General features: G+C 37.3%; 4 protein-coding genes and 1 long non-coding RNA gene across 10 annotated transcripts; 3 read left to right on the forward strand and 2 right to left on the reverse strand.

Moving 5' to 3' along the window:
• The first annotated feature begins 37 nt into the window (after nt 1-37).
• Nucleotides 38-1,375, forward strand: LOC146137569 (uncharacterized). Of its 5 annotated transcripts, XR_014501408.1 has the most exons (6): nt 38-171; nt 343-425; nt 607-648; nt 837-878; nt 1,067-1,108; nt 1,293-1,352. It is a non-coding gene; the product is annotated as an uncharacterized LOC146137569 (long non-coding RNA). The 5 variants fall into 5 exon arrangements; XR_014501406.1 differs by having other exon boundaries at nt 837-1,108; nt 1,293-1,375; XR_014501407.1 differs by lacking the exons at nt 1,067-1,108; nt 1,293-1,352 and adding an exon at nt 1,133-1,260 and having other exon boundaries at nt 837-907.
• Nucleotides 1,376-1,576: 201 nt separating this feature from the next.
• Nucleotides 1,577-4,429, reverse strand: LOC146137570 (dnaJ homolog subfamily C member 27-like). Its single transcript, XM_083394161.1, has 5 exons — nt 4,314-4,429; nt 3,615-3,757; nt 3,097-3,220; nt 2,605-2,690; nt 1,577-2,131 (listed from the first exon to the last, which is right to left on the reverse strand). Exons 1-5 carry the CDS (start codon nt 4,411-4,413, stop codon nt 1,958-1,960), a joined length of 627 nt encoding a protein of 208 aa, XP_083250287.1. The 5' UTR covers nt 4,414-4,429; the 3' UTR covers nt 1,577-1,957.
• A 772-nt stretch (nt 4,430-5,201) lies between these two features.
• Nucleotides 5,202-9,762, forward strand: LOC146137571 (uncharacterized). The gene is made up of 5 exons (XM_083394384.1): nt 5,202-5,211; nt 7,037-7,296; nt 8,354-8,498; nt 8,984-9,084; nt 9,502-9,762. Exons 2-5 carry the CDS (start codon nt 7,045-7,047, stop codon nt 9,760-9,762), a joined length of 759 nt encoding a protein of 252 aa, XP_083250510.1. The 5' UTR covers nt 5,202-5,211; nt 7,037-7,044.
• Nucleotides 9,763-12,376: 2,614 nt separating this feature from the next.
• Nucleotides 12,377-14,299, forward strand: LOC146137572 (uncharacterized). Its single transcript, XM_083394385.1, has 4 exons — nt 12,377-12,657; nt 12,996-13,140; nt 13,217-13,317; nt 14,033-14,299. Exons 1-4 carry the CDS (start codon nt 12,406-12,408, stop codon nt 14,297-14,299), a joined length of 765 nt encoding a protein of 254 aa, XP_083250511.1. The 5' UTR covers nt 12,377-12,405.
• Nucleotides 14,300-15,747: 1,448 nt separating this feature from the next.
• Nucleotides 15,748-23,896, reverse strand: LOC146137573 (uncharacterized). 2 transcript variants are annotated; one of them, XM_083393672.1, is made up of 5 exons: nt 23,611-23,896; nt 21,483-21,627; nt 20,984-21,084; nt 18,701-18,936; nt 15,748-16,466 (listed from the first exon to the last, which is right to left on the reverse strand). In XM_083393672.1, the coding sequence occupies exons 1-5, from the start codon at nt 23,860-23,862 to the stop codon at nt 16,445-16,447; spliced, it is 756 nt and encodes a 251-aa protein (XP_083249798.1). In that variant the 5' UTR covers nt 23,863-23,896; the 3' UTR covers nt 15,748-16,444. The 2 variants fall into 2 exon arrangements, with proteins under 2 accessions (XP_083249798.1, XP_083249796.1); XM_083393670.1 differs by lacking the exon at nt 15,748-16,466 and having other exon boundaries at nt 17,040-18,936.
• Nucleotides 23,897-24,296: the final 400 nt, after the last annotated feature.

Here is a 24,296-nt window from a genome sequence, read left to right on the forward strand (position 1 = left end):
TGCAAGTTCGATGTGGTTTGCAAGATAGTTTCAACATGCAAAAGGTAATTATTTGTTGTACCGTTCATCCGTTAATAGACATAAAATTTAATTGATCTTGCGTCTTACAGAATATAAAAAGCAACTTTCCTGTTTCTTACAACTGTTCAATGTTGCCGCCCACTCAAGCAGGTAAATATGACCTTGTTTTGAAATTAGTTTCCTTTTTTGGCTATGATTACATCAAGTTATCCCTGTCTGAAACATGTGACTGATAATCTCGCATCGCTATGAGCAATACTCGAAACTTCGATTGATCGGTGTTGTGGTTACCACTATATTCAACACCGTGTTTTGTTTAAGGCGGCAGTCCTGCAAAAAAAATGATGTGCGAAACAAAGAAGAAATGTCTTTGTCTACCCTGTTCTAACGTCGTATGTTTTTTGGTAAGATTTATATTTTTCGTTTACAAATGAATTAGTTTATTGGCTGTGATTACAAACAAGTTATCCCTGTCTGATTAATGTGACTGAAAAATCTCGCATCGCTATGAGCAAGCCATTTCAGCTTGTTATTTGTATAACAATCCAGAGTGCTTCAAACCTAACCATTATTATTACATTTCAGGTTTCGTCGCTGCAAACAGCATATGCACCAGACTTCGAATTGGTGAGAATTTTGTTAACTTGTGTGTTAAGGTTTTACTGTTTTCTTGGCTATGATTACACTAAAGTTATCCCTGTCTGATTTATGTGACTGAAAAATCTCGCATCGCTATGAGCAAGCCATTTCAGCTGCTTGTTATTTGTATAACAATCCAGAGTGCTCCAAACCTAACCATTAGTATAACATTACAGGTTTCGTCGCTGCAAACATCTTATGCATCAGACTTTGAATTGGTGAGAATTTTGTTAACTTGTGTGTTAAGGTTTTACTGTTTTCGTGGCTATGATTACACTAAAGTTATCCCTGTCTGATATATGTGACTGAAAAATCTCGCATCGCTATGAGCAAGCCATTTCGGCTGATTGTTATTTGTATAACAAGTTAGAGTGCTCCAAACCTAACCATTATTATTATATTACAGGTTTCGTCGCTGCAAACAGCATATGCATCAGACTTTGAATTGGTGAGAATTTTGTTAACTTGTAAGGTTTTACTGTTTTCTTGGCTATGATTACACTAAAGTTATCCCTGTCTGATTTTAATGACTGATAAACTCGCATCGCTATGAGCTAAGTATTAAAACAAAGTTGCTGCACAGAAGTTTGGTTTTGTCGGTAATTTAATTCTGTTTATTTTTTTTTTTGCAGATTTAAAAGCAAGAAGCGACCACCGTTGTTTTTTTGATATTATTTGTTTGTTTCTTTGAGTGAATAAAATGTTTTGCTGAAACCAAGAACTACTTTAATTCTTCAAACCTGAAAAGAGTTTGCTGAATCTTAAGCCTGAAACTGGCACAATTTGGCAGTTTGAAAAGAAATGGACAATTTATTGCATCGCAGCGCATCAGTAATGCCAAAATGACTTTTATTTAGCGCACAGTGGTTGGCAAACATTGGCTTGGCACGGTAAAAATAATAGGATTGCGACCACCCCTACTAGTCTTTCGTTAATTAGTTCGGCCAAAATCAACTTATCACAATTGTCGGTAAATTACATTTCACTTGCTGTACTTGTTGGCTGACCAATCTAGCAAAAATGTATTTTGGCGACAAGATCATGAAAAATGGCACCCGCTTGAGTACCTCTACCTAGGCAATGTGAAAACGAGTTGTAGTATTATTAAAGTCATTAACGCGAAGTGCAAAAGCCGTCGTCCTACCTGTGCATCATTATTTTAAGTTCTTTCTAGTCCGTTTTTAAGATACAGATCTGCCATCCTGCACGGATGTCAATAAATTGAAAGCGGAAACGTACTTTACACCCAACTAAAAGCATAATTTGTGCCCAGAAATATTTTTCAGAAACTGGTTTGCTATGCAGTAGTCGAGGGTCGCGCAACGCTGATTTTTTTGGCCGACACAACAGAATTTAGAAGGTCGTCGAATAGCTTCGCCACGCCGTCGCCACTAAGAGCTGAAGTCTCGTAATAGGGAAGCTTTTTCGAACTGGCCCACTTTCGACCCTCTGCCGTGGTCACACAGTGCTTCTATACATAAAAGAGATATGGTTGGCGTTTTGTCATTTGTGCCGCTCGCAAAAAGACTCCAGATGTGAAAATTAAGCAGGCCTACTGAAATAGTACTAACCGCGATGTAGTTACACCCAAAATATTCACTTATCTAAAAAGTAAGTTGTGCTAAAAAGGCGTTTTTAATGTTTTAAATATAGCAGTTTAACATGACCGACATTTCAGGTATTGCAAAGACTGAGCAACAGCATGACTTGCTATTGTATTTTGAAGCTAAAAAGAGAATTGATCTGAAGCAAAAAACATGAACCGTTTAGGCCAAGCGATAGATGGCGCTAGAGATGTATTATTAGATAAAAATAATATTTCTATAGTAATGGCTGTAGTTGGGGCCTTGTATTCCACATCGACCATCATTACACTGTTTTTTAAACCTATAGAATAGATTAGGGTATTATCTATGTGTCCTTTGCCATCAATAAAACGCTTACATTTGACCGTAGATCCGCTTTGCTTCCCACCACCGCCACGATCGAACTTATGGCCCCGAACTTTCCCAACTCTCGAAGCCAGTTGTCTGTCAAAAAATAACGCTCCTGTTACAAGACTAAATGGCCAACTAAAGTATAACGTTGAAAGTTACATAGGGTACTTTATATAGCTGTCGGCGAAATAAATTGTTTGAAACCGCCGAACCAAAATCGTAACATTTGTGAATGTTAGGAAGCAGTTCGTTTTTATTCCTACTAAATAGCTTTAAAGCTAACGCTCGGTCTAGCGATGGTTAATGACGATTCAATACCTACTATAACTTGGTCCGATATTATCGGACATCCTACCCACTGCTAGTTTATATAAAAAAAATATCATAAAAGCAACGGCTTTTCATCTCTATATTCGTCTACACTCTACACTACAGTAGGGGTGTAAAATTATAAAAGTACAGTGAACTGGGCATCTGTGCCAATGTATCTTGTACGTACCAAGGCTTTCAAACGATGTGCGGTTTGTGACGTCAAAAACGATGAAGCATGCGTCACTTCCTCCGTACAATTCAGTTCTGACGTCAAAATACTGTCGATCGCCTGATAAATCCCACAGGTGGACCTTTGAATTGTAGCTAAAACGTAAACGACTTAACGGGAAAAAACGATAAATTCCATACAGTAGTAAATTAAGAATAAGCTATATAATTTTGTAGAGTATTTCTAAATATTTATGGCAAATAAATTTTTAAGGTTGTAGGTAAATTTTGAAATCAAAAATATCTTCTAGACCTATTTGAGCCCTGTACCCTTACCGACCCTTCAGTTTGAAAAGCCCTAGTTTAAACGGTAGTGCCTTATAACAAAGATTTGCTGAAACAGACAAGTTGTCCGTTTAAAATCTGTAATGGGTCATTTAATTACCCGCGGGTCAGTGGTTTGCCATCCTATCGCATAGGGTAATGGCGCTCCGTTATACACACGACTATCGTTTATCTCAAAAAAACGCAACTTACTCGTAATGGAATCCCTTTTATTGATTGTACTTTGAAGCCGTAATCGACTCCGACTGTCGCGTGGTAGCATTGGCTGAACTTACTTTCACAAAAGTTTTTTATGAGACATGTTTTTCCCGTTCCTGCGTTACCCAGGGCCAGCACTAGAAAGTAAAACATCAAGTCAGTATAAAACAAAAATATAAGCACAACGCGTTACAACAAAAAAACAGTTGGGCACGCTTTAGCTAGGTTTTAGTGGTTCCTGACCTTTTAAGTATCGTTATCCCTGAGAAAGATTGATTGATTTTCTACACCAACTCCAACATTTAGTTATGTAAGATAGTTTTTACGTTGTGCAACATATCTATTCATTGTCAAAATTACCTCCAAAATTGTTCAAGGACCCCTTTGGGCTACTTAACCACAAATTAAGAACCACCAAGTCAGATTTATGTTTTTTTCGTTTAATTTCGAAGGATCTATTCGCTGAAAACATTTAGATTTACTGTTTGTTGTTTCTTTGCATTATGAAAGAATAGAGCCTGTCCTATGGTCGTTACTGTTTGCTAGGCGATAAAAAGTCATCTAAGTTCAGTTTTTATTCACTAGGAATACCGTATGATGTTTTTTTTTATTACAGCCTTCTACAGCATTTTAAAGTATATTAAAGCTTTACTACGAAAGGCGCTTATACAAAAATGGCATTCCAGATCTTACCTTTAACCCAGACGATTCCGTCTACCTTCATTTTGATGCTCTTTTCCATTTTGCCCGAGTCCCATTTTAATTCTTCCACGTTAAAATTGACCCCAGACATAATCACGATGTGAACACTTTCTGCTGATGTATTGCTGTCCAGCCGATTAAAGTTAGGCTATAGTTATATTGTAGGCGTATTGTTTTCAGCTGACTCTTTCGCGTCGCTTTCTCTAGCCTTTGTTCGGCGTTTCAACCAATTGGATTCTCGTAAGGTAACAATAGTGACTTGTAAGATGACGACAAGTAAAAACGAATACCGATACATTACAAAACGGAGTTTTAAATAGTAAAGCGGCACGAACTTCAAGCAGAAAAAAATTAGAATAGATTTTCACTCGCTTGACTGTTATTGAAACTTCAAGCATCAAATAACCTTAAAATACGCAACTTTCGTCTATACCGCTACGTGATTTACGATATTCACCAAAACAAGTTTATATCGAAGCCCATACAAAAGTAGGGTCAACGTGTTGAAATGAATAAAGAGTTATCGATACGTTCAAAATGATATCCTACTTCTGTATGGACTTTGATATTCTTGGTACGTCTTACTACAACCTCCAACCTTTATGCTCTAAGGTTTATATCATTAACTGAAGTAAAATATATGACATGAGTGCACTCAAGTCATCGTTTTTAAGTGACTTAACTTTACTTACGCTGTTGAGTTAACTTGATGTACCGTAAGTCGTTTTATTAAATTGGCTTGGCTTGGACTTAAACGCAACACTGCAACTATTTAAGTTAAATTAATGTTGAGCTATGTATTGACCACAACCAGCAGTTTTGACACCTAAAGTTAAAATCAACGAGAGATTCAACAAGGCACTTGTTAAAGTATCCATCTTCAAAATCGGTAAATTGGTGTAATCACACCAACGCTTACAAATCGCGCCATTAGAACAAAATGATTGAATCTTTGGTCTTGTTTCCCGCTTTGTCATGGATTCCTAGGTGGTTGTACAAATTATTTCGTCCACTTTTTTACTATTTGCCAATGTATGGATTATAACGCAGTCTTTCAGACGTTTGTAACCCTATAGTAACAGTTCTACTGAACACGGCAAATGCAGGACTGTTGGCCTATCAACGCGGCAGCCTACTGCAACAACGTTCGGTTTGTAGCATTTAAAAAAAAATTTCGGTGAAAGTTTACATCCAAGCAGCCTGTGCTATAACTATAAGTGGGTCAATGACGCCCACTGCTAAATACACACAGACAGACGCTGCCGCTGTAATCGTAAAAGGCAGATTTACCGGAATCGCGAACGCGTTACCGAAATTGTCCTTGTGCTATGAAATCAAAGTCCGCCCGGCTATGTGTGTATGGCAAAGTCGAACCGCATTATTAAGTCGTGTGTAAGGTAACACATCAATGGCGAAAGTTGGCTGCATAACTTGCACTTTCTAACAGCATCAGTTATACTTGTACTTTTGGTTGTGGCTTTCAGTGACCATAAAGGGCGCGAAAATCGAATTGCAAAATATATGGAGATTGCTTAGTGTAGTCATATAAGGGTGTTAAGTTCACTTTTGATTCGCTTTTGAACTGTGTCCCTCTTTGTCGTCGATATATTTAGAACTTTTTGAAAACATGGTGAAGATTGGAGCAGGGTTTCTAAACAGTGTTATAGGCTTACATTAAAAAATAGTTATAACTGAGTAATTTATTTTTTACAAGAATTTTTTAATGAAGAACGTATGTCTTAATGAAGTACTTTTTATCGAGTTCTACCAGGCAAGGCGCTAAACTTGAAACTAAGTGAATTAAAATGAAGAAGGAATCGTTCTGTTTGATACGTAAAAGTTTGGGCTGATATGCAAGAAATCGGGTCGGTGTCTCATATATATTTTTTTTAATTGTGATTGTTAACCAACGTTTCGGCAACCCATTCAAATCGCCCTCTTCAGGGTCATATTCTGTAAAGAACAGATCACCTCGAACATGCATGAAAAACGTGCGTCACCGGTCTGTGTACAGTAGCAACATTATTTGCTGCAGAGCGAATTTCCACCTGAGCATTCTTACGTCATTTGGGGCTTTCCCGGATTGAGTATCCTCTTGACAACTGTAGAAGTTTGACAAGAAAAAAGCTCGATGTGCGTAATGCCTGGATCGCGTTTGAACAACTATAGATTATTCGAGTTCGACAAGTTACGCAATTTAATTCTTATCCAATTTTCACAGTTGGCCAAAAATGCTATACTTTTTGTTCAGCGTTTTTTAGTTTGCGGTCTTGCAAGTATAATAATCTTAAATGTAGTTTTTGCAATTTGGCTAACGTTTAGTTTATATTAATTGAGAAAAACTGCAAAATTTTACTTGTAATTCAAATTAAGTTATCGAAATTATAGTAAGAGTAGGCTATGCACTAAAACCCTGATATGGCTAAGTGATTTTCGGAAATAAAGTCCATTTTTGTATATTGTTCTGAGTACATATGGCGTTATCGTTGACCAGCACTTCTTTAGCAGGGCTAGATAAAAGTATATACTCATATGAATTCCATGGCCCAGTTGAAGAAAATTTATGTTAAGATAAGTGCAGAATAGTTTTAACGCAAACCCAAATATATTATTAAAAGAGTTACAACACACGACTTAAGACAAGAGCTTTTAAAAGTCCGCCAATTGTATCTATTTCCAGAACTTTATCTGTAAAGCGAAAACAACCTAACAAGGTCACACAATGAAGGTAATAGTCGCAGGCTACCCTAAAACTGGAACGAAAACCCTGAATTCTGCTCTTGCACAATTGGGCTACAAAGTCTACGACCTCGTTGAGAACTACATTTTTCTCGGCGAAGACTGGATAAAGATTTTTAACGGCCAGGGATCAGTGGAGGACTTTAAGAGGATGTACAAGGATGTGGATGCAACTTGCGATGTCCCCGCCTTTCTTTTCTGGGAGGAAATCCATCAGGCGTTTCCTGATGCAAAGGTAAATGATCCAAGTTTTCAGCATAATTGTTAAAGTCAACATTAAAACCAACATAGGTGTAGGGTTGATTTATTTTACTCAACTTTCAAGTAGAATCACCACTAATCACTGGCTCCCCAAAAGGTCCTGATGGGATGATAGCAATGCTTACAATTGGGATATAACACTAAAAAATTATAAACAGTATTAGTTTTGCCTTTGGTTAGTTATGTCTGGTGCTTGACATTTTATTCCTATACAGATATCCGATATTTTTGGTAAAATTTATCGCGATCTGATCCGATACCAAATGGCATCATTACTACGCTCAAACAAGCAAAATATGTAGAATTTAAAGGTGCTATGCTAATGTTTTCCAAATATTTGGCAAAAATCAGTCTATGTGGTAGAAGCTTACTTACTCTTGTTAGCCAAATACTATTTGATAAATGTAACTGTGAAGTAAAATTGTCTAAAACGAAAATCTGGGCTGAAATGCAAAAAAGTATTAAATCAACACTGATATCACCATAGTATCGGGAGTACTGATATTATCACTTATCATAGGACATAGGGTCCTATGCGTTATCTATGGACATCCCTATACTCTTGGAAAATTAAATTGAAAGACTCCGCCAACATAGTCTCCATCTAACACAAAACTCTTCGTACGAGTAATTGTTAAACTTTTCTTACTCTTAAATGAAGTTGCGTGTACTAACAGAATGTGGCAAGCTTTGGCGTATGGTTGTTTCTTGACTCGCTCCTCTCTGAGCCTTTGTAGCTCAGTTGAGAGAGCGACCGTCCCGCTGTGACCGAAGGTCGTGAGTTCGAACCTAACTGAAGGCTGGTTGTGTTCTAGCCTACCCTTCTTGCATCATTGATCGACAGATTCGGTGATTCGGGGGTCTGTAATGGCTTTCGGTGTACTAATGATATGTAAGCCTTAAACGTTGGTCAAAACGCAGCTTCAAAAGGGCTACATCTCAGTTGTTAACAAATATACGTGTGTGTAGGTTTCATTTTTCTAACCATTGGAGTTTCTAAACCAATCTAAAAACGTTGGTTGTGTGACCAGATCATCCTGACAGTTCGAGACGAGGACAGCTGGTTTCCCAGTCTTGAGAAGCAAGTCAAAAGCGGCCACGCCAACATATTTCTCACAATGCTCTTTCTGTTTTCTCCCACAGTTTGGAAGATTAGCGGGACTTGTCTGAAAAGCGGTAAGCACGTGGATTTAATCGCAGAAAGACAAAATATAGTTTTAAAGGTGACCTTCGCAAATGCCGTCTAAAACTGAACCTATTGGTAATAACCTGGATCTGTCTATGCCGACCACATTGCTGGAATAAAAGTTAGTTTTATCAACTCGGTTAACCTTGCGTGAAGCATTTTAACGTTGATGATGTATTAACGTTTGTACTAAATTAGGAATCACTCAGTAATTACCAGTGTTGTAATTACATTTGTCAATGACTTACCTTGAACTAATTCTGTGTTTTCAAATTTCTTGACTTGACTTAAGTTGCCGAAATGACTTGGACTTGAGTCGTTTTGTCAAATACCTTTTTAAAAAAACGTTAAAATTAATTATTTACTTGACTGGTTCTTGACTTGGTCAACTGATGCTTGTGCCTTTTTGCGAAACTCTTAAAAAATTAGGAGTAAGAAACGCTTAATTGTAAATGACAAGTTTGACTATTTACAGTTCAACACGTCTATGGAGCAGTCGGCCCGATATGGAACACTAAAGTTAACGAAATGTATACCAGGATGAGTTTTCGAAGACACAACGCCCACGTTTTAAGCGTAAGTTTTGCTTGACGAGTTGCTGAACAGTGGTATCAACACTGATAAATGTACAAGCACCATTTATTACATTCCCGCAACCAAAGATCTAAACAGTAAACATCGTCTGATGTAACACAAACCATATACAGACTATTCTAATTATTTGCAATTAGGATACCTCCGACTCCAGCCATTAACCGACTCCGTCAAATACCGTGTCCGGCCACACTCCACAACCCTACATATTGCATCAATTCTTGTACCTAAAATAGGATGGATATACAGCCTTAAAAAGACAATCCTAGTGTCTGGAGAAAACTCCAGGCATAATTTCAAACCCTGTAAATAAATGCCTGTGCTGAAATTAAAGGCCACATGGCTTCTGATTGAACAGCAACGTAGTTTACTCACGCATTGTTTTCCAAATTTCTATAGCGCGCGCCTAAGGACAAGTTGCTGGTGTACAGTGTCAAGGAGGGCTGGGGCCCGCTGTGCAAGTTCCTCAACCTGCAGGAGCCCGATGCCGAGTTCCCGCACAAGAACAAGGGAGGGTCGCTCTTCGACGACCTTTTCGCCTCCAGCGAAGTCCTCATCAAGCTCAAGCGCGAGTCCATGCTGGTGGCAGGCGGCGTCGCCATAGCAACCACGCTAGGATCCGCGCTTGCCCTTGCCTACTACAACTTTTCTATTTTCTAAGTTTTTTCTCTTCTTGACAATAAATTGCAAAGCCAAAAAGGTCGAGTCGATCAACGTCTTGATTAAGACGTTTCGGTACGAGCTTGTATCATCTTCAGTTGATGTGCTGAAGATGTACTGAAGATGATACAAGCTTGTATCGAAACGTCTTAATCAAAATGCTGTCGATCTACTCGACCTATATGGCTTTGTAATTTTTCTCTTCTGTTTTCAACCCCTATTTTTGAGTTTGTTTTTTCAACCCCGATTTTTGAGGTGGTTGAGATTTTCTTTATTCTATGTTTTTTCTTTGTTTTGCCTTTGCTTTTAAACCTTATTTTTTCAGAAGTAAAGGTATTTGAAATGTGTTTTGATATTTGATTTATATTTTTATCACGAAGTTGTGCAGTCCACCTAGGCCTAATGCGTTTTGACGTACAACTGTAGCTACTTGAAATTAGATACAGGGTATAGCCTACAGCTTTGGGTACCATGAGAATTCTTGCGTTTCTAAAAATATTTCAGCTATTTATCACAGGCAACGTCCAGGTCGACACGGTTATTAGTAGTTGTAATACCGGCCATTTATGGAAAAGTTTTGTGACCCTGTAGGTTTAAATACATCATTTAACGGATGAGAGGATTGTTTACTCGGTCGTATGTTCACAAACGATGTCCGATAATATCGGATCGGAGCCGATATATACGCCAAGTGGCAGTATCGGTACTCGTCCGATACTAGGCTGGTATCGTTGCCGATCCGATACCAAATTAATATAGAAATGGCAGCCATGATTTACGATCAAACGCAGCCATTCTACCTCAAAAGGTATAAGTTTATCTAAAAATTGCAGGTTATTAATTAAACTTCCTAATGCTAAAGCAAGCTTTGTGCGAATACCCGGAAAAGAAAAATACCTTTAGACCAGTGCTTTTCAACCCGTGGGATGGTACGCACTTGTGCGGATGAAATAAATTGTAATGCGGATGACAAACGTCGTGCGGATGAATGTGCGGATGAAAATGGTGCATGTTATTACTTTTTATTATGTGTAATACAGTAATTAAATAGGCTGGTGCGCCCACTTAAGCGTTACAGGTACAGTAATATAGTCTCGTATAGTGGTTTATTGCAGCTTAAGCTTTTTATTTCATAGCGGTCAAGACGTAGGTACACGGTTTTAATACACAAACCCTTTCATTGTTATTTCACAAATAAAACTAAAGGTTGCAAACTTACTGAGCTTGTTTCGTGCGGATGGAAATTTTCCGTTATAAAAAAGTGCGGATGGAAATTGTTAAGGTTGATTTGCACTGCTTTAGACGTTTCAATTTCATTTATTTTACTTGTTTGAGCATAGCAATAACGACATTTGATATCGGATCGGTTCGCGATACTTTTTGTCCAAAATATCGGGTATCGGTATTGGAATGAAGCACCAAGTATCGGATACCCATAATATTTACAGTATAGTAACGCGTACCAGAAATCAGTCGCGTCAAATCTAGTGCGGGGATTTAGGAGCCCAAAGCGCGACAATGTTTAAATAGGGCAAGGTCAATTTCTGGTAAAATGTCGAACGGTTAAAAAAAACGCGCTTAGGTTTATAACGAAGTGCAAGGTTGCGTTTTGAATCATTTGCGTTGGACAGTCAAGACGTTCAGCACGACAGAACTAGTACGACCAGCGCTGCTCCATATTTAATCGCGTTCAGCCTAGTAGTGTTATAGAAACATCTTACTCAAACTGTTCTAAACGATGTTTTACTTTTATTATTCTTAAGATTGGCGAAAAAATAGGTGTGTCGAAATTGTAATAAATTTAATGCTGTTTTTGACGAATTTTGTACGACCTGAAGAGTCAGTTAGTCTGTCAGGAATTTTAATTCAAATGAAAATGCGCTCACGAGGTATTCGATACCTGGCAAGCGTTCTAACCAGCCACCTATTTAAAATACAATGTTAAAATAGCTTACGGCGTAAAGATCTTTCAAAATCTGGCTTTGGCCGTGAATAAAAAAAGGCTGCTGACCCCTGAACAGGATATGATTTAATTGCACCCTGTGATTATAATATTCCTACAAATTCGGTCACATTTTTATTTAATTGGTATCCTTTATATTACCGACGTTGCGTGTTGTATAGTCTAAGATCAGAGGAAAGCTAAATTTAGTTTTGCGTGACTGTATCAACGGCTAATAAGTCGTTTTCCTGTACAGTTGTTGTATGAAAGCGCCATACTGGGTCAATTGAATTTGCAATCAAATCCGAATTTTGTCAAAAAAATACGTTTAGCAAAAAAAATGACGCCTAAATTATATTGATAGCTTCCCAGGCTATTAGGTTGGCTGCAATACTTTTCGTGGTAAATTTAGGCTTAAGTAAATTTATTTCTTCAAGCAAATACAACCGTTTCCAAATGACAGGATTTACACAGCACGGACACTTGAGGGGTTTATTTAATTATCTTCAGTATTGAGTTTTTTTAGATGAACGTATCAAGTAAAAGACCGCTTGCAGACTTGTTTTTGAATTATTCTGTAAACAGAATTTGTGCTGTTTTGCATTTAATGACATATCTTATATGCAACTGTTGTTGTTCAGTAGGTTTTAGATTAAAAGTCCAGGTGTCACACTCTATACTGTAAAAGAAACAGGGTAAAAATGAAGGTAATAGTGGCAGGATATTCCAAGACCGGGACAAAGACTCTCCACGCAGCCTTGGAAAAGTTGGGCTACAATGTGTACGACTTTGTCGAGAACTTTGTCTTTTTGGGCGAAGAATGGACTAAGATCTTTAACGGCCAAGGTAGGGTGGAGGACTTTAAGAGGATGTACAAGGATGTGGATGCAATCTGTGATCTTCCTGCTTTTCTCTTCTGGGAGGAAATCCACCAGGCGTTTCCCGATTCAAAGGTTACTGATTACATTATTTTTGTAAACAAGTCATTGTTAGTCCCACTCAAGTTACTCCTTTTTGAATAATTTGCAAGTCAAGTCATACCTAGGGCAAATCAACCCGAAGTCCAGTCCTTGTCATAAAATTAAACGTTAAACTATTGAATCGCTGTACGTATAACTTGTCTAGCTATTGAAGTTAATTTCCGCTGTATAACCAGGTTGGCAAATCACACGCCAGAGTGTCACTCGTAATATCGGCCCGTATAATCGCCCAGATGACCAGTTTCATTTCTGAGTTGCCCAACGTTTTAGCTGAAAGTTTTGGCGTAACCTCAAAATACCTGTGTTGCCAGATAATCCTGACAGTTCGAGACGAAGACAGCTGGTTTCCCAGTTTTGCCAATCAAATTAAAAACGGCCACGCCAACATCTACCTCACCATGCTTTTTCTATTTTCACCAACGGTTTGGAAAGTCAGCGGGGCTTGTCTGAAAAGTGGTAAGCACTTGAAACTATAGTAGATGGTTGGCTTGTTACACCGCGTCAAGTGTTAATTTTGATCTCATTTGAACAGTACAACACGTTTACGGAGCAGTGGGCCCGCTGTGGAACACAAAAATAAACGAAATGTACACCAGAATGAGTTTTCGAAGACACAACGCCCATGTTTTAAGCGTAAGTATAGCGATATTTTTGCAAGTCGAATTTTGAACATCGTTGAAAATGAATAAAGAGTTATTCGAAACGTCCAAAATGATAGCTACTTCTGTATGGGCTTTGATAAAATAACAGCTCTTTTAGCCGAAACTCATTTTTTAGATCAAGGTAATAAAATCATTTCCATACTTTTCTTGCAAAAATGTTTAAAAGTTGCATACCTTTGAAACGGGTATTCTGGTAATGTATAACGATTATTAAATGCAGTAAAAATAGCTTTGTCACCTAGAAAAATTAGAATGTATCAAGTTAGTAACGATGGAAAATAAGAAAAATTTAAGATTGTAAAAAATTCAGAGTCTAAATTCAAATCATTACCAATAAGCCGTTTCTATGAAAGTCATTGTTGCACAAAAAGCAGCATTTTGCTTTTGGGAAATAACCGACCTTTTCACAATGTTTAAACCAGCTGCTTTTTAACATAGGCTACACTTAAACTATTTCGAAAATTGCTACCGGGGTCCATAGTTCGTGATATTCCTGGATGACTATCCGATACATTTTATCAGAACAGCGCCTGATTTATAATAATTTCATTGATCATTAACCTAACGCTTTGGCCGCCGAAACGGAAGGTTAAATCAAGTTGAAAATATGTAGCGATGAGAAATAGGTCATCGTTGTGTTGCAACTGCAATCATAAGTTTACCCATCACAGACATCTTATATGCAGCGCGCGCCAAAGGACAAGTTGCTGGTGTACAGTGTCAAGGAGGGCTGGGGCCCGCTGTGCAAGTTCCTCAACCTGCAGGAGCCCGAAGCCGAGTTCCCGCACAAGAACAAGGGCGGGTCGCTCTTCGACGACCTTTTCGCCTCCAGCGAAGTCCTCATCAAACTCAAGCACGAATCCATGCTGGTGGCTGGCGGCGTCGCCATAGCAACCACGGTAGCATCCGCGCTTGCCCTCGCTTACTCCTATACGGACTTCTCGTTGTTTTGAGTGGTCTTCCGTAAGTTGTAGTGTACATATAGGACTCGGTTCATATTGTTACACGGTCATGAGAAGGTATTTTACTGGTGGCGCAGTTTAAAATTGCAGTTACGAGTTGTTTTTATTTGCGTTGAGAAATCTGGCCCGCCGGGTATTTCTTCTGTCCAATGGCTTTCTGTCCTAATTAAGCTAAAATGCTGTTGTTATTAGCTTAGTTACAGAAATGATTATATAACAACAACCTAAACTTATTTTGGTAAATTTTGTATCTAATTTTTTTTTAATATATATTTTTTAAAGATTTTGGTTAGTTTACAGTATGTCGCGAGCAGGGCTGCGGGGTCGGAGTCAGACTCGGCACTCGACGGAATCGGTTTGTTTTGCTGAAGTCGGACTCAGGACTCGAGTAAGAACACGTAAAACTATCAGAGTCCCGCGTGCGTATGCGCTGTAACTAATTTTGACACTGGTAAAGTTGTCACTTTTAACGGCATATTTATGTTTTAAGCTTAGTTTGGCACACCTTGACTCAGCTTGGCATATTTTTGCCTTTCTTCTTTTAGTTGTTTTTTCGAATCGTAACGTTTTTAGACTTACGTGTTCGATCGTAAACTAAGTCAGTGCGACAAAACCTTATCACCCTACTGCGGCCCTGTTACGTGGTGATTTATTGACGCCTGGTAAACTTTACTAAGTTTTTACCGGCAAACACGCCTTGCATACCTCACTGAGTTTGTCAAGAGCAATCAAAATGGCCGGTTCCGGTAAAACGGTCACGTGATTTTGCGGTTCGTCGCTTCCAGTAACTGTAAAGCCCTTCCAATAATCTCGGTGGTCGGGTTGCCTGTTTACCCCGAGCAAAGGTTATTGCAAAGCTTTTTCAGTTATACACGTTCTTCTGCTAATGCTGACAAACGTTTTCTGTACATTTTATCGTTTTATTTTTTGTTTTGTTATACGTTTTTCAGAGCATTTAAGCGAGGAACCTGTATTTCAAAAAGAAACAAGATCCACATTTAATCTGTGCTATATTGTCAAGATAATAGAGATACAAACTAAGATCGAAATTTTTATTTTTGGTTAAGGCCCTTATTGAATGTTTTTTAATCTTCTCTTTAGTTTAGAAACAAATCTTTACAGTTTTTTTAACCCAAAAAAATATATATTTTTATATTATACATGACATGCTATACACTGTACTTGCAAATTGGTAACTAGCCTGGCAAAATTAAACTGGTGTAAATAGTATTTTATCAGACAATTACGTTTTTCCCGTCTTGTACGATATATTTGTCAAAATACTATTGCACAACGAAACAGAAAAGAAAGGAAAAATCCAGCTTAGCGGCTTGGCAAACGTTTGTGAAATTGGCTGAATTCAACACAATACAAGCAGAGTAGGCTACGTACCAACAAACCAAACGAATGTCGACTGAACTATTTTGTGCAAAAAAAATAGAAGGTCAAATTACGAGGTAGATCAAATGTTACGAACCGGGTCGGCATGTATACTGGGCATTTATTAAGGGGGAAACTTGATAATGTTATACAAGCAAAGACCTCTCACAATAAGGCAATAATATCGCAAAAAATAATCACATTATCTCGTAAACTTAAAGTAACTGATTCACTTTAGCTTGTTGAAATCCTTATATATCCATCTTCTTCTACCAGGATAGAGTAAACCTTTCAAAGACCCATTTTTGCTTAAGTTTGCTTTTAACATAATGCTAAGTTTTACATCGATACCTTTCTAAACAAGGCTTGCGGACACAGTAAAACAACAGTATGATTTAATTTAGCGTTTGTTTAGGAAATAAAAACACAAAAGTTTTTTTTTTGAATGAATGGGGTTAATGCGGAAAGGTGGCTATGGTTTTGAATTTTTTGTGGATCTAAGTGTTAGTTAGTTCAAACAACTTGCAATCACAGTCAATTATTAAATAATTGAAACTTTCAAAAAAAAACAGCTAAGTAAATGAAAATTTAAAGTGAGTTTTCTATTCGACACTTGCATATGTCACCACATTGAAACTCCAAAAAACGATGCCCAAACAAAATTTGCTGCATTATTTCTTCGACGAAATTTGATGCGTCCTTGCGTTGCTCTGCGATTTTTGATCCGTCCCTTTAGCAATTTCCTTTACTTCACTTTCACTTTACCAGTAGACCGGCACTTAAAAACAAAAAACGTCAACTTAGTCAAGTAGACATCTAAAACACATAAGTTTTGCGTTTAAGTTTGAGACCAGGTTAAAGATCAGTGTTTCTCAACCCTAGTGGTCGCGACTCAAAGTTGGGTGCCCTTTGAAATTTGGCTTGGGTCGCCGACCGCAGTGGTTCATGTGGTTAAATTTATTGAGATTGATTCTGAGCAAGATTTCCTTAAAAAATTGAAAAACAGTGCGGAAGCAAAACGAAGACGTGCTCACATTTGTTAAATTCGAACTTTGTAATGCTGTTGTCTTCGTGTAGTTTACACATACATAAAGTTCAATGAAGAGAACTGCGAAGCATAACTGTTAAATTTATGCATGAATATTTGGGTCGCCGAGGAAAAAGGTTGAGAAACACTGTTCGAGAGATTTACTTTTCAGACTATTTTTCATGTAAACTATACAAGTGAGTACAAAAACTAAAGTTGTATCTCGTTTTAAATCGCCGAAAGATGTTACAGTAAATTGAGCACTTGCCTTTATAACAAGAAACCAAGTTTTTCTGGTCTTTTTTTTTGTTTATTATAAGCCTTACATAAGCACACATTTAAATGTTAACAACAAGCGAATTCAAACTAAAACATCGAATTCGAAAAATGACCTTCAATAAAAAAGAGCAGAAAAAATATGTTTAAATTTACAAAATGTATAAGTTTGAACCAAGCTGTTTCATTTTTATGTTCAACTTGTTTCGGGCGAACAAAAACATGAACGGCAATCAACGACAATGTATACAGAAAGGTCCAGATAATATAACATGAACTTAGGGGTATTCACAGAATATTAAAGACGTTAAAATCACAGTAGGCGTGTGTATATAGCAAAGCGGTGCATCTAACTTTAGCATTGTGGCTGTAGAAAATAGTTGGTCAACTTACAATATTATATTTAACTGGGGCAAGGCATTTTTTTATGTTTTTATTCTGCTATGTTAAATGTTTTCCATTAACGAAAATAACCACACCTAACATTTGACGAGCCACAATGCGACAAACCTATAAAACTTTGATGATTTTAATAGGTTTTTTTGACATAATTAAAAAAAAATATTAATTTAAAAGGATTTAAAGAGGAAAAACTCTTTATTTAACAATAAAGCTCTTTTGCAGATATCAAAAACAAAGGAGACCTTAGCAAAAAAGACTCAAAATACTTTTGCGAAACACGCGACTGGGCCATTATTCCTCCTTTAAAAATCGACGAAAAACAACCCCAAAAAATGCGTTAAACCAAAGAGTCGAGCAAGCATCTTACGCCCACCGCTACGCATTTAAACTTTTAAAGAAGAAAAAGTTTTATTTGACAACAAAGCTGTTTTTCAGATACAAAAAAACAATGGAGACTTACCAGCAAAACACCATGACCGTGGGTTTGTCTAAAAAAATGTTGCCTTTAAAAAATTACCAAAAAACAACCAAAAAAATGGGTCAAATCAAAGGGTTTAATGAGAAAGAACTTTTTGTTTAACAACAAAGCTGTTTTTCAGATACAAAAAATGGAGATCTTGGCATAACTCGAAATACTTTTTCGAAACACGCAACTGGGCCATTTTTCGATTGGGCCAGCTTAAAAAATTACCGAAAACAAACAAAAAATGCGTCAAATCAAAGCGTCAAGCAAGAACCTTACGCCGACCGCTACGCATTTAAAGTTTTAAAGAGGAAAAACTTTTTATTTAACGACAAAGCTGTTTTTCAGATACCAAGAAACAATGGAGACTTACCAGCAAAACAATATTAACGTAGGTAAAAGAAATGTCGCTTTCGAAAATTATCAAAAAACAACCAAAAAAATGCGTCAAATCAAAGCGTTTAATGAGGAAAAACTTTTTGTTGAACAACAAAGCTGTTTTTCAGATACAAAAAATGGAGATCTTAGCATAACTCTAAATACTTTTGCGAAACAAGCAACTGGGCCATTTTTCGCTTGGGCGGTCCACCTTCACAAATTACCGAAAACAAACAAAAATGCGTCAAACCAAAGCGTCGAGCAAGAACCTTACGCCGACCGCTACGCATTTAAAGTTTTAAAGAGAAAAAACTTTTTATTTAACGACAAAGCTGTTTTTCAGAAACCAAGAAACAATGAAGACTTACCAGCAAAACACTATTAACGTAGGTAAAAGAAATGTCGCGTTCAAAAATTATTAAAAAACAACCAAAAAATGCGTTAAACCAAAGCGTCGAGCAAGCACCTTACGCCGACTGCTACGCAAACGGCCACGAAGAGCAGGAAAAGTCCAAGAACGCAGAAAGCCTCGCGTTTCAGCTTGGCGAAGATATGGTGCGAAGCGAGCAAGTCGTCGTAGAGGCTCGCGTCCTTGTTTTTATGCGGGAAGGCGCCGGTGGGCTGCGGCTTGTCCAGGAACTGGCACAGTGGCCCCCATCCGTCTTTAACGCTGTACACCAGCAGCTTGTCCTTTGGAGCGCTCTGGTCAAACAAGGGGATGGGTTGGCCGTTAAAATGTCAGTCGAAAACTTTCAAAAAGAAAAAAATATATATAATTTTTCTTTTTGAAATTTTTTTTTTGATTAGTTTGCTTGCAACGCTTATCTCCCCAAAACTGGCCAAAGTATTGAAAAATAAACGATATTTTCTTTGAAGAACAATAACTCGAATGCAATGTTACCGTTGAATTGTTTTTTACATTTCTTTAGGTAAAATCAACGCTCACATATACAAAGGCGAAAGGTTCACAAACGAATAAAAGCGTTGTAAAAAAAACATCTTTTAACAACTTCAAGTTGTTTTGTTATTGTTTTTTAAGGCAATACACGCATATATCAGCAGTAGCATGTAATTAAGCCTTCTGAAATTAAAAAAAAAAATTCCTAAATTAAAAAAAACTCTTTATGGTCATTAAAAATAATTCCTTTCCAATAGCCACATGCCTTATGATTGACATACCGAGATACACGTATTATTTTTTATCACATGGGATTGAATCTCCTATTTACCTGTATTTTAAGTCTCTATCACCCTCTAGAGTTTGTATTTACAGTAAGTTCAAAGCAAATTTGAAAAGGTACAAGCTTTTTTAAACTTCCCAAATGGTTTTGAGAATGTTTGTGGCCGAATTCATATCAATAGTTTTTGGCTTGATCAAGTTTTGGCTTCACCATTAATGGACAAAATAAAATAAGTTACATCCACTGAAGAGGTTTTAAAACACAGGCGACAATGTACAAACATTAAAACAAATTTAAGGTAATACTGTAGAAAAAAATTAACCGTTACACTGTTGAGGTTTGAAGCGTCTGACAAACTTCTATTATTTCAGTAAACACTAAAGCAGCATTGAAAATTCGGCTATGAAAATTTATGTTGTATCCCCCTTCCCTTGGTGCCCTAACAAAAGCTTGCAATTCAGGTCAGACACTATTCAAAGATCTTGAAAGATATCTATATATTTTCGCCGACAATGACGTCAGTATATCTTAATTTTTTAAATACAACTTTTGTAATGTCTGACCTAAATTGTTAGCATTTCTACAGTATTCTGCTGTTACTAATCAGGTACAGGTATCAAGGTCGACATATATCTTGTCAAGGTGATTTCCAATATCCACCCGATCCGTTAGAAATCAGTGCATTTCTAAGCAAAAAGGTCTGCGACAATCAGGGCATCCAATGGCAGAAAAGTCTAGACTTTTAGACCTTGAGGTCCTGGCAATGCACTGATTTGGACCTTTAGGTAAACTCCCGGCGTAGATTAATTAAAAATATTCATTAAAAGTTCAGAAAAGATAACAAAAAGTATGAGATAGGATTAATAACACTTGACCCACCTAAACCCTAACGCTAACCCGAATCCTAACCCAAATAATGTGCGTTATTTTAATAATTCTTTAAATGCTGGGGAAAAAAGCCCAAACTCGGATGGGCATAAGATGGTTTCTCGTCAATTGCATTTAAGATTATTACGTCACAAATTGAGGTATTGGGGCCTGAAGCGTTATAATTATTAAATTATCGCACATTATTTGGGTTAGGGCGCTGGTTAGCGTTTGGGTTTGGTTGGGTCAAGTATTGTTAAACTTAATCTTCTTATGCACATTTGTTAATGCAAATTAGTGCATTGTCCAAGACCTAAAAGTCGGACTTTTTGATTCTTTGAATGCACTGATTGTCGTATACCTTTTTGCTTAGAACTGCACTGATTTCTGACGGATGGGGTGAACGCTCACAAACCAAATCTGCATAGGGCTCACAATCAGTGCATTGTCTAAGACCTCAAGGTCTAAAAGTCTAGACTTTTCTGCCTTAGGATGCGCTGATTGTCATAGACCTTTTTGCTTAGATATGCACTGATTTCTGACGGATCGGGTGCAATATCACATATTCAGTGCAACACTTATTTTGCGTATTAACCTATCCAGTCCGTTTGCTTACAAAGCTTTCGCGGCAATATTTGACCTGTTTTATTGAAAAAAAAGTTGAGTTTAAAAATATAAATAAATAAAAAACAAGTTCTTACATTTAGCACGTGTATGTTGTGTCTTCTGAAAGCAAGTCTTGCGTACAGTTCGTTGACTCTGCTGTTCCAAACCTGTCCGCTCGTTCCGTAGCCAAGTTTGGCTGAAAAAAAAAAGAGTTTTCTTTATACGTTTTTGCAATTTAATTCCTACATGTTGTTTTTTTGTTTTTTTAGGTGAGGTATTTCTCATCGGACGAGTTTGCCTATTTTATTAGTTTAATTTTTTATGAAAAGGGACTAGACTTGAAATTGACTTGCTCTACTAATGACTGCGACTTGACTTGTTATTTATGCAAAAAAGACTTGGCTTGGACTTGAGTTCTTTTAAAATGACTTGTTTACAACACTGCCAGACATCGCACTAAGAAAAACTGAAAATGAATAAATTTGGTGTCGCGTTGCTTATTTTAATGCATTATTATAAACTTTTGTTTGGTGTTCAAAATTATTCTAATGTGTAAAGTGTTCCGCGTTCCCGTAAAGGTTGTAAACCACTGACCTAGAGCAAGCGACGAAGTGCCGACCTTCCAAACAGTCGGCGAGAACATCATCACGAAAAGCGCGAAGAAGTTGGAATTGACTGCAGTGTTCTGCTGTTTGAAACTTTCGATCCAAGACTCCTCGTCCCGCGTGGTTAGGATTATCTGCGCGACGTAAGGTCAAAGGTTGCAAGAGTATGACAAACACTTTTCGAAGCTGCTAAAATTTTTTAGATAAAGCTAAACTGTTTGTTGTCTTGCGGTCAACAAACGCCTAAAATTCGCAACTATATATACTATAGCAGGGGTCATCATACTACTCCCCCGGGCTAGATCCGGCCATAGACGTAGCCTGGGGGGGTCCGGCCATAGGCGTAGCCAGGGGGGGGAGTTTATTAAACATAAAGTACAGTTGAGAAGTTGTAGGTTGCATTTTCAAACTTATGTTAATCAAAATACAATTTAATAAAGCTCATTACAATTTTTGGAGCAAATAGTTATTATTATTTTCTTCGGTTAACTCGAATCAAGTTAATCGCTAATTATTACAGTTTTAACCGTGATCTTAATATGTCTTACAGTTTTCCGGCTCTTTATGAAAAAAGTGTGTAACCCTTGTGTTATGGTCGTTGCTTAAAAGCAATGACATCTTTAGAAAAACAATTTCTAAGGTTTGCATAGCATCAAAGGGAGAGTCACAAATAACATCAATTTTTTGTTTTTGTGTTTGGGGTTGGCTATAATAGCTTCGCATTTGCGAAAATGCCCCAGGGAAGCTTTTAACTACGGAGCTATATATATATTTGTTGACGTCAGTAAGCTTTTTGATTTAAAGTGATAAGAAAAATTCTCATTTGACTTTTTTTTAATTGGGTGTAGTGTCTAAAATTTGTGTAAAATACGACGATTGCCTAAAAAATGTCATTTCCATTTCCCAACGGAATCCTATTTACGGTAATTTGGTTACACAAGCTCATTTCACAGCAAGCGTTCTTTTAAATAAGGTTTGGATATATTTCAGTCACATTAACTGCTACCTTATATATCCGTGAAAAGTCCACTTAAGCGTTCTTCTTTTTTTGTGATTATTGAAAATCTTTTCTTTAATACGGAAAACGTTGATAGGGGTCATAGCTTAATTGGGCGTCCGTGAAAAGGTAATTTAAATGTGCCCAAAGCAACAGCATATTTTAGTTTGCTACTGCTCATCATTTTTGTCATTGTATATACCTTTTCATTAAAACTGGTAAATGCAGTGACGGAACGAACGTTTAAGTACAAAATAAGTAAAACCGCCTTAGCTGCTGCTAAAATTAACTTAAAGCGTTTTACCGTACACGTTTGTGGCCGAAATTAAACGATGAACAAGGTAGTTAAAAGGCCATGAAAGTCTTTCGAGTAATACTGAGTCGCTTAAATATGACAATGTTCGTGGCTTTAAACTTTTTAAGGTCATTACGTGCTATTAACACCGTTTCCTGTCTATTTTGCCATGCTAGCTATAAACCCTAAAAATGCACTTTGGTATTTTTATAGTCAGGGGCGGGTTTGGGGGGGCCTATATTGCAGAAGCAAAATGGTTTTAAAAATATCCGCGTTTCTTATCACACCCTCGAAAATGACCATTTTCAAAACTTATAAAGGCGATGTTTTTGCTTTGCTCAAATCAATAGCACCTTTGTTTTTAGCTTATGTATTACATAAATAATAATTTTAATAGTAAAACTTTAACAAAATAAACGATCTGAAGCGATACAAACACATGGCTAATACCATGTACCCCTTAAAATATATAACTTCCTATCTTAAGTACGTAAATTATTTTTTCCCTCTGCGCCTATAGGAATAGGGTTGCCCAAGCTTTGCTGTGATACTAACGCTTAGTATTTGATTTGTTATGAAAAAAAGGTTAAAAAACGCTGCTTTAAAATCAGGGTTTCCATTAGTATTTTTAACAACAAAAATAAAAATTAAAAGCACAGTTCACTATTTAAATTCAAATCGTGAGCCATGCTAACTCCACTTGCTGTACATAAATCAGTGAATTCAAGTAACGTTACGCAGACACCGTAAAAACGTTCTCACGGAGCCAGTTTACAAACCACCGCTATAAGCAATGCTTAGGCGTCAGAAAACTTTCGATCTGACCTTAGCATCGGGAAAGGCCTGATGCAGCTCCTCCCAGAAAAGGCAGCAGGGAAGATCGCAAACGGCGTCAATTTTCTCGAAGGTTCTCCTAAAGTCCTCGATGGAAGAACGGCCGTCGACCACCCTCGTCCAAAAGTCGTTCAGATAAACGAAATTCTCCAAAAAGTCGTAAACCTCGTAGCCCAATTCGCTTAAGGCGGCGTTTATGCTCTTCGTTCCCGTTTTTGAGAATCCGGCGACAATTACCTTCATGATCGTCGCATCCACTACACAGAGGCTTATACAGAAAAACCTGTGTTAAAAGGAAGTTATACTGTTACTTACAACGGCACGCCGGGGGCATTATGGATGTAATGTCTCTATATGTGGCATGCCGCATGTGTCACCTAAGCTTAGCCGGTATTACAGTATCCTATTCGTGAGAAAAGTGTGTCTTGTTATCGTCGGAAACTCCAGAGTTTGACATGCACAACAAACTAAGAACACGACTGGAGTTAACTAAACCCTTTAACGCTAGAGAAAATGTTTGCATAGAAACCTGGAAAAAATACCTTTAAACGTTTCAAGATAACCTATTTTGTTTGTTTAAGCATACTAATGACGTTAATTGGTATCCGATATAGTGTCACAATATTTTCCGCCCAAAACATAAGGTATCGTAATCAAAAATCGGACCCAAGAGTTTA

The sequence above is a fragment of the Ascidiella aspersa genome, chromosome 7 (assembly GCF_963924565.1).
Source record: "Ascidiella aspersa chromosome 7, kaAscAspe10.2, whole genome shotgun sequence".
NCBI classification, from domain to species: Eukaryota; Metazoa; Chordata; class Ascidiacea; order Phlebobranchia; family Ascidiidae; genus Ascidiella; species Ascidiella aspersa.

What these genes read in the sequence shown, in the direction of transcription:
- LOC146137570 (XM_083394161.1), bottom strand. Translation starts at nt 4,413, where the DNA reads ATGTCTGGGGTCAATTTTAACGTGGAAGAATTAAAATGGGACTCGGGC. An exon ending in CGGAATCGTCTGGGTTAAAG is followed by an intron (nt 3,758 to 4,313) that starts GTAAGATCTGGA and finishes TTTACTTTCTAG; the next exon opens with TGCTGGCCCTGGGTAACGCA. An exon ending in CACATCGTTTGAAAGCCTTG is followed by an intron (nt 2,691 to 3,096) that starts GTACGTACAAGA and finishes ATTTTTTGACAG; the next exon opens with ACAACTGGCTTCGAGAGTTG.
- LOC146137571 (XM_083394384.1), top strand. Translation starts at nt 7,045, where the DNA reads ATGAAGGTAATAGTCGCAGGCTACCCTAAAACTGGAACGAAAACCCTG. An exon ending in CGGGACTTGTCTGAAAAGCG is followed by an intron (nt 8,499 to 8,983) that starts GTAAGCACGTGG and finishes GACTATTTACAG; the next exon opens with TTCAACACGTCTATGGAGCA. An exon ending in ACAACGCCCACGTTTTAAGC is followed by an intron (nt 9,085 to 9,501) that starts GTAAGTTTTGCT and finishes AAATTTCTATAG; the next exon opens with CGCGCGCCTAAGGACAAGTT.
- LOC146137572 (XM_083394385.1), top strand. Translation starts at nt 12,406, where the DNA reads ATGAAGGTAATAGTGGCAGGATATTCCAAGACCGGGACAAAGACTCTC. An exon ending in AGGCGTTTCCCGATTCAAAG is followed by an intron (nt 12,658 to 12,995) that starts GTTACTGATTAC and finishes CTGTGTTGCCAG; the next exon opens with ATAATCCTGACAGTTCGAGA. An exon ending in ACAACGCCCATGTTTTAAGC is followed by an intron (nt 13,318 to 14,032) that starts GTAAGTATAGCG and finishes TCTTATATGCAG; the next exon opens with CGCGCGCCAAAGGACAAGTT.
- LOC146137573 (XM_083393670.1), bottom strand. Translation starts at nt 23,862, where the DNA reads ATGAAGGTAATTGTCGCCGGATTCTCAAAAACGGGAACGAAGAGCATA. An exon ending in AGGCCTTTCCCGATGCTAAG is followed by an intron (nt 21,628 to 23,610) that starts GTCAGATCGAAA and finishes TACGTCGCGCAG; the next exon opens with ATAATCCTAACCACGCGGGA. An exon ending in CACTTCGTCGCTTGCTCTAG is followed by an intron (nt 21,085 to 21,482) that starts GTCAGTGGTTTA and finishes TTTTTTTTTCAG; the next exon opens with CCAAACTTGGCTACGGAACG.